The sequence below is a fragment of the Rhinolophus ferrumequinum genome, chromosome 18 (assembly GCF_004115265.2).
Source record: "Rhinolophus ferrumequinum isolate MPI-CBG mRhiFer1 chromosome 18, mRhiFer1_v1.p, whole genome shotgun sequence".
In the NCBI taxonomy this organism is placed as follows: domain Eukaryota; kingdom Metazoa; phylum Chordata; class Mammalia; order Chiroptera; family Rhinolophidae; genus Rhinolophus; species Rhinolophus ferrumequinum.
Window position 1 is genome coordinate 56,058,525 of NC_046301.1, and position 8,272 is coordinate 56,066,796.

Genomic DNA, 8,272 nt, shown 5'->3' on the forward strand with positions numbered 1-8,272 from the left:
GGAAGAATGAGACATTCCCCCTTTATTACCCTGGAACCTCTTGGGGGTTTTTGCTGATTCTACAGATTGAGGCTACCTGCCTTGTGGGGATGTGAGGCCAGGGGGGTTTGTGTGCTCCCAACTTGCATGTTTGTGATCTGGAGATCTTGGCCTGACTACGGAGCCAGCCTCCACCCCAGCTGAGGAGCACCTGGGACTGGACACCGTGAGACAGCGTGGGTGGGCCCTCACCTACATGTATCATCTGATGGCAGATGCCGGGGATGGGTGGGATGGCCTCAATTCTCCACCAGTGAATGAGCAGGTGAGTCAGAGACACACAGAAAGGCTCCGAGAGACAGAGACAGCAGAGCCTGTTGAGAGGGGCTCAATAAATATTGACTGGTTGAATGAATGAAGGATAAATACGGCAATTCCTTGGACCGGGGAGGACAGGATAAGTTTATTTTGCTGATAAACTGGGAGGATGTGCCCAGGCTGAAGGATGGGGTTTCTGGTGTTTGTTGAGCTGAGGACCTGAAGGCAGAGGGTCCTGCCTCCAGCCAGGGCCAAAGGAGGGTGAGGAGGATGGCGGAGGGAGGAGAAGGAGCCAGGATGCCCTGTGGGGAGAATGTCCAGCTTCCCCATCCTGTAAGGCTGGACTCCAGGCCCCTATAGGGACAGGGTGGAGTGGGAGAGACTTCATAAGGCGTCCTCAGGGCAGGTCCCAGAGAAAGGCCCTGGGGTGGTGTTGCAGGAATGTTAGATAGGACAAGCGTCTCAAGGTCTGGGTGGTTCTTACTAAATGCTTTTCTTGCTAAATGTTAAAATGTAGACACAGCTATAACCCCAACAGGATAAGTTTAGCCAACTGCGAAGAAGAAATCAACATGCAATCAACCGATAGTGTATACAAGCAACGGCCAAGCCTTCTTCCGGAGGCAGAACTTTGGATGTGAATCCTGTTTCCTTTACTTGCTGCAAGTAAATAAAACCACCTAACCACAACCACGTCTCCTTCTTGAATAGAGCACCCCAAGCTACAAACCCCTTGAGGTTGGTAACAGGAACAGGCTGAGCAAGGTCGGAGGAGATGGAGTAAACTTGGAATAAACTAGGGGAATGGAGGGCGATGGGGATGGACAGCACAGCACAGTCGGTCCCTGGAGACCTGTGTGGGGGTGGGGGGAGGGAGCCCGTGTCCAGAGTGAAGCCCCCTCCTGCGGTATCTGGCCCAGGGTCAGGGTGGGCTGGGCAGCCCTCGGAAATGTCACTGCCTATTGGTGTCTCAATGAATGGGATGGGACTTGGGGGTGGCCCTGGGGGTGGGTTCTGGGGAGTATCTGAAAATCCCAGGGTGGGGTGTCCTGGGTGTTCATCATGGGGAGACCCTGGGAGAGGGTAAGAAACAGGGGCGCCTAGGGCATTAGTGGGGTCATCGTGCGATGGTCCTGGAGACCAGAAATCTTTGGGAGGGGCTGAGGAATGAGGTCAGGAGGTACACTGTGAGACAGGCCATCCAGGAGTATTTCTGGGGCAGACACGGCAGGGAGTAGGCCGAGAGCAGTGGGGGCCATCTGTGGGTTTGGGAGTCTCAGAACGTGGTGTCCTTTGGGGGTACAGATGGGGAATGGATCCTGGGAGACCTGGATGGGAGGGAGGAGTCTGGGGAAACCAATTATGTCAGGAGGGCAGAGTTTTGGGGGAGGATGGAATTAGGGGTCTGTGGATACTGGGGTATCCTTCAGTGGGTCATTGTAGGCAGAGAACCCTTGAGAAGCAGAACACGGATCTTTGTGGTGGTTGTGGAGTTTCAGCACTTGTAGGGGGGATCCTAGGGGTGCTCAGAACATCAGGGTGTCAGAGAACTTTGGATAATCAGACAGGGGAGACCAACGAGGAGGTGGATTTGGGGTGCTCAGAACCAGGGATGTCTTGGCAAGTGAATTTTGAGGTTATGTTTGTGGGCATTAGAAAGAGGGGACAGATTACGAGGGTGGACTTAGGTCTTGGGACACTTGTGGAAAGATTCTGGGTGGCGGGTTGGAGCGTCGTGGCGTAAGTTCCTTGGAGAAGAACAGCTTATTGGGGGTGGGTTTGGAGTCCTTGATGGACATATCAAGGGAGTGAACTGGGGGGCTTAGAGAGCAGGGGAATCTCAGGGGCTATATCAAAAGCAACAGATCATAAGGGTGAAGGATTAAGGGGTCCAAGTCTGGGGATGTCTTGGGGTGCACTTGGGTGAAGTCCTAAGCTGAGAATGCCTTGGGGGGCACGGATCGTGGGAGATGGGTTTGACAGGGTTAGGGATCTGTGTCTGGGTGGGTCCAGCCATGGACCGACTGGCCCTGGGGAAAGGCAGGACACAGCGGACTGGGTAGCACCGGCTTTACTGCCCTCCCAGCCCCCGCCCGCATCAGTAGCATTTGCGGTACACGATGTATGGCCCCTGCTCCTCGTACTGCTCCCGCAGGACCCAGCAGGACTGGAAGGCGCGCAAGGAGGCCAGGATGGAACCTCCGATCCACACCGAGAAGTTACGGGTGGGTTGGGCCACCACCCCCGCGTGCACCTCAGCGGGCAGAGTGCCCAACAGCTCCGCTTGGAAGCGGCCCTGGAACCCCAGGAAGAGTGAGGAGCCCCCGCAGAGCAGCACGTTCTGGGCCACTTCCGCCCGCACCTCCTGGGGCACCTTGAGAAGACTTTGCTTGGCCATGGTGGGGATGCCCACGGGCGACAGCCCGGGCATCTCCGGGGGACTGAACAGCAGTTCTGGGCACTGGAACAGCTCCTTGCCCAGTGTGACTGCCCGGCCATCCGGCAGCTTTAGGCTCCGCCGGCACTCGTGCTCTGGCCGGGCCTGCTCCTTCCGGAAGTCGGAGGCCACGTAGCAATACCGGTGCTTGATTTTCTCCACGGTGTCCAGGTCCTGCTGCCCCAGCGGCACGCCGGCGCCTGGCAGCATCTCGGCCAGGAAGGCGGTCAGGTGAGTGCCTGCCAGGTCCAGGCGCTCGGTGGCATGGGGCAGGTGGTAGCCCTGGAAGACGGGCACCGTGGAGGTGACCCCATGACCTGTGTCCACCACCAGCCCACTGACCCGCCCATGCGCATAGACAGACAGCACCGACTGGGACGCCACGTACATGGCAGGGGAGCGCAGTGACTCGAAGGCCACCTCCACCAGCTTCTCGCGGTTGGTGGTGGGGCTGAAGGGTGGGTCAGAGAACAGCAGTGGGTGGTCCCGGGTGGCCACGCGGAGGCCGTGCTCCACCACGTGGCGCCAGATGAGCTCGGCTGCGTCCCAGTCCACCACTATGCCATTGCGTACCGGCCGCACCAACGTCAGCTCTGGGCGCGCGCGGGCCGCCTCACCGACGAACGACTCCAGCACCGCCTGCCCCGTGGTGGCCGACTTCTTCCACTGGCAGCCCACGACGGTGGCCACGGTGTAGGTGGGCCGGGCCTGCCCCGCGAAGCCCACCTTACAGGTTCCTGTGCCCATGTCGATGACCACAGCGCTGGTCTTTGGCGGCAACCTGTCACCCACCATGCTGGGTGCATCCTGCTGCGGGGTCTTGTTCACCAGATGTGAGCTGGGGGTCAGGCCTGGCCCTGGGGAGCACTGGGGCTCAGAGGAGTTGGAGTGATTTGCATCCATGACTTCAGGTGGCAGGTGGGCTCCTGGACAAGGCTGACCCTTTTCCTCTGGGTGTGGGGCGTGGGGAGGAAAGCTTGAGGCTGGGCCACATGTAGGCACAGGCAGAGACTGGGGGACCATCTATGACATCAGCTTGCCTGCTGCCCCCTCAGAAGACTTCACAATTTGGGGTTGGGGGCCCTCCCTGCCTCAGAAAGCTCGCAGGGTACTTGTCTATGCTGCATTCTCTACAAAGGGCCAAATTTGGAGAAGCAGGATAGAGGGTTCTGCAGATGGGATCTCTGATGCAGTTCCCTGATCCAGAACCCAGGAAGACCCAGGAGTCCTTCTCGCTGCCGTGGCTTGAAGTTATTTATAGTGTGGTATTGAGAGCTGGTCACAGGCCTCCTTAGAATATTGAATTATTAATCCTTAGAATATTAATCAGAAAGTGGTCAGCTAGCATGGCTTTCTGGTTTCCAAGAGGATAGGAAGTTGGATAATTAGTACACAAACTCATCCTAGAAAAAGTGCCTCATATCATTGCTGAATATCACTACGGTCACCTTTGAAGTACTCCCCTTGGGAAGCTATGCACTGACACCAGCACCTAGTCCACCCTTCAAAGCAATTTTGGAACTCTTTTCCTGGAATAGCCATCAGAACTGTCGTCGTATTACCCTTGATGTCCTGAATGTCCTCAAAATGTCTTTCTTTCAATATTTCCTTTATCTTCGGGTAAAGAAAGAGTCATTGGGGGCCAGATCAGGTGAGTAAGGAGGGTGTTCCAATACAGTGATTTGTTTCCTGGCTAAAATCTCCCTCACAGACAGTGCCATGTGAGCTGGTGCATTGTAGTGATGCAAGAGCCATGAATTGTTGGCGAAAAGTTCAGGTCGTCTAACTTTTTCACGCAGCCTTTTCAGCACTTGGTTAACTGTTTATCCAACTGTTTAACCAAGTAAACTTGGTTAACTGTTTATCCAGTTGGTACAAATTCATGATGCATAATCCCTCTGATATCAAAAAAGGTTAGCAACATCGTTGCAACAAGGTCGCCACCTTAATTGTCAGACCTGGAATACAATAGAATATTACTCAGCCATAAGAAAAGGTGAAATACTGCCATTTGCAACAAGAAGGATAGATCTGAGATTATCATGCGAAGAGAAATACATCAGGCAGAAAAAGTCAAGAGCCATATGATTTCACTCATATGTGGGATATAAAACCAAAAGCACAAAGAAGACAGACAAAAAAAAACAAGTAAAAACTCATAAACTCATAGACACAGACAACAGTTTAGTGGTTACCAGAGGATAAAGGGGGTCGGTGGCAGATAGAAGAGGATAAAGGGGGTCAAATATATGGTGATGAAAGATTTGGTTGTGGGTGGTGAACACACAATGCAATCTATGTATTGTACAGTTGAAACCTGTATAATTTTATTAACCAATGTCACCCCAATAGATTTAATAAAAAATAATACATAAATGGTTTGAGAAGCATATACTATGAATTTTAAAAATTAACTTCTGCATTCAGAGAAACTAAATTCCAAATATATTTTAAAACTAAAATTGAAACTTAAAAACTCTAAAGGTGCCAGAAGAAAACATAAAAGACATTATGTATAGCATGTATACTTTACCCAAATGTAAATATTTATGCTGTCAATTGATGAAACAAAAGAGAGAAGGTAGTCTGAAACGTTCTTAGCTATGAAATGAGTTTTCCAGGATAGAGAGGCTGAAGCAATAGAGGGTATGCCTGCTGTATACTTGATGATGGTGAAACGGCCAGATTCCATAGCAGAAGCTTTGAGGATAGCATCAATCTGAGCTAGAAGCCTGTTTGAGAGTCTTGCTGACTGAGGGTTGTCACAGGGATTCTTACAAAGAGGGGAGGATTCCTTGATAGAGGTACAGCAGTTTCAGTTTCGTACTATTTGAAGGAGTACACCACTCATATCTGAGACACAGAATTTTGTGTGTGTGTTTAACAAATGGAATACAGTGTAATCATGACATGGACACAGGGTGAGGTGGGTTAGTGAGACGTTGATGACACATCCTTCCTACCCTCTGAGGCCAGCAGCCTTCACTGGACCCCACCTCCCCGTGTGGGAAAAACACTGCTGCTGAGTGACAGCATCACGTGGCACGCGCTGGCCTTTGCAAGGCACCTACATCCACGCCTGTGGGTTCAGGCCAAGACCTTCCAAGGAGCAGTCAGAAACTGCAGCACCCAAGGTGGGAGGTCAACCAGCCTCGCTGGAGAAGGAGAGGAGGTGGGGGTTTCTGTCCTCATTAAGTCCTGCCACGTGCTTCTGGACGAGGAGCAGGGCACATGGACAGAGGTTCATGGAAACATCAATGAACAACAAAGACAAATCCCAGAAACACTCATATGTAACACATAAGTGAGATATAGAACGTCTGAGCATTTTATTCAAACGCCTAAAAATAGGATAGACTTATGAGATGAAACCTGAATGCCTGTTTCTTCTGGAACCTATCCTGTTCCTCAACACTTTCAAAGAGTTCTTATCGGGTCTTAGTAGAATAATGTAGCACTTTGGAGCAAAGATGCAGCCTAGTAATCCAGCACTTGAAGCCAAGATGGAGAAGATCTCCACGGCCACCATGACCTTGCCCTTGGTGCTGTGGTGGACGGGGAGGAAGGTGACCCAGACACTGCAGAACACCAGCATGCTGGACGTCAGGCACTTGGCTTCACTGAAGGTGTCCGGCAGGTTCCGGGTCAGGAAAGCCAAGGAGAAGCTCCCCAGGCCCAAGGAGCCCAGGTATCCCAGGACACAGGAGAAGGCAGTGACCGAGCCCTTGCTGCTCACGATGATGAGGTTTCTGGGCTCAGAATGTGTGTCTATGTCAATGAGAGGGGGAGAGGTTCCCAGCCAGACTCCACAGAAAATCACTTGGATCAGGGAGCCCATGGCAATGACACCGTTAGAAGCCCCTGACACCAGCCGGTGCCTTGTTCTTCCTGGCTCGTGGCTTTGAAGGCCAGAATCACGGGCATGGTTTTGGCCAGAACAGTGGAAACAGCCACAGTGAACACAGCCCCAAATGTGATCTGTCGGAGGATGCAGGTGGTGGTTGTTGGGACGGCCAGGGAAGAGCAAGGAGCAGAGGAAGCACAGGAGGGGAGAGATGAGCAGGACGTAGCTGAGGGCCCGGCTATCCGCCTTGACTATGGGTGTGTCTCGGTGCTTCACAAAGAGCCACAGAACCACAGCTGTGAGGACAGATAAGCACGGAGCCACACCGCTCAGGGCCCTCCCCAAAGAATCCTCAAAGGCCAGGAAGGTCATGACTTTGGGGAGGCAGCGACTTCTCTCACTGGATACGTGAGCTGGGCACTGGATACACTGCTCTGCGTCTGGGGAAAGAGCAACGACTCAGCGTTTTAGTTTCACAAGTTCTTCATTTCTGGCCTTTTTAAAAAAGGGTCACCTTTGCTGTCATTGTGCATACAGACTGTCACTGATGTAATACTCAGGCACACCTAATTAAGCTTCTATATTCATATCTCAGGAAGAAGGCTTTCAGCTGCAGGTTAAGACAAAACGCAGATCTTCAAATCTGCATCTTCAGAATATGGTGGGTCTCGTTTGGTTCATCCTATGGTCCAGTGACATCACCAAGAGCATGGGTTCTTCCCAACTTTTTTCTCTAGTGTCCCTAGTGTTCTCCTCATACTAAGTATTGTATTTCTATAGTTTCTAATATTTCCTTGGGGCAAAGTTAAACATTTCCTTATTCACATATTGAGGAAGAGATTTCTGGGACAACCTTTTTGATCATTACCCTAATTTATTGGTTTCTTTTCTGTATAGAACTTGATATCTGATAAAAACAAGTCTTTTCTCATTCTGCTTCTTCATTTTTGGAACTATTCTTGCACCGTTTTTTCCATATAAATGTTGGAAATGGTTTGATCAAATTTAAATAATTTGGACTCTGAATGGATTTGTATTGTTGCGCCGTATTTATTTTTGGAGGAATCGATATTTTCATCGTGAAAGCAGAGGGCTATCGTTTTTCGTTTCCATGCATGTACACCTTGAAGTATGGCTTAACTTTTTTGTAAAATGGAGATAGTAAATATCTTCAGCTTTGCAGGCCTCATGGTCTCTATTGCCCTCGTCACTTCTGCTGTTAAAGCACAAAGGCAGTCACAGACAATATGTAAATTAATGGGCAAGGCTGGCTGGGTTTCAATTATATTTCATTCATAAATAAGGGGGTAGTTGGCCTACTCCCTGAAAGGTCTTATTTTTCACAGGTAATGCTCATGCAATAGTACAACCTTTAAAATAATCATAATACTTCTGCTACCTTTCTTTTCCTCAGATACCCGTTCCCTCTTTATAGAGTCAACAAGAGCTTCTGACTTCCTTAGAACACACAGACGTATGTATTTTATTGTGGGTCATTAGTCCTGTGTTCTTCTGTGTCTCTTTCTGTTTTACACAACTTACTTGGTGTTCCACCTCCAATAAGTTCATGAGAAAGGGAAGTCACTTTTTCCTTAGCATATTCACACCTGAAAACATCTATTGACTCCCCCAAGTGATTGAAGCCCAGTGATTTCTACTGTTGAGATGATTGGAATTTCATAGTATTTATGGGA

General features: G+C 50.5%; 1 protein-coding gene across 1 annotated transcript; it reads right to left on the reverse strand.

The window, feature by feature from the left end:
• Positions 1–2,395: 2,395 nt before the first annotated feature.
• On the reverse strand, positions 2,396–3,637 carry ACTL9 (actin like 9). The gene has a single exon (XM_033134345.1). It carries the CDS (start codon positions 3,635–3,637, stop codon positions 2,396–2,398), a length of 1,242 nt encoding a protein of 413 aa, XP_032990236.1.
• Between the last annotated feature and the right edge of the window lie 4,635 nt (positions 3,638–8,272).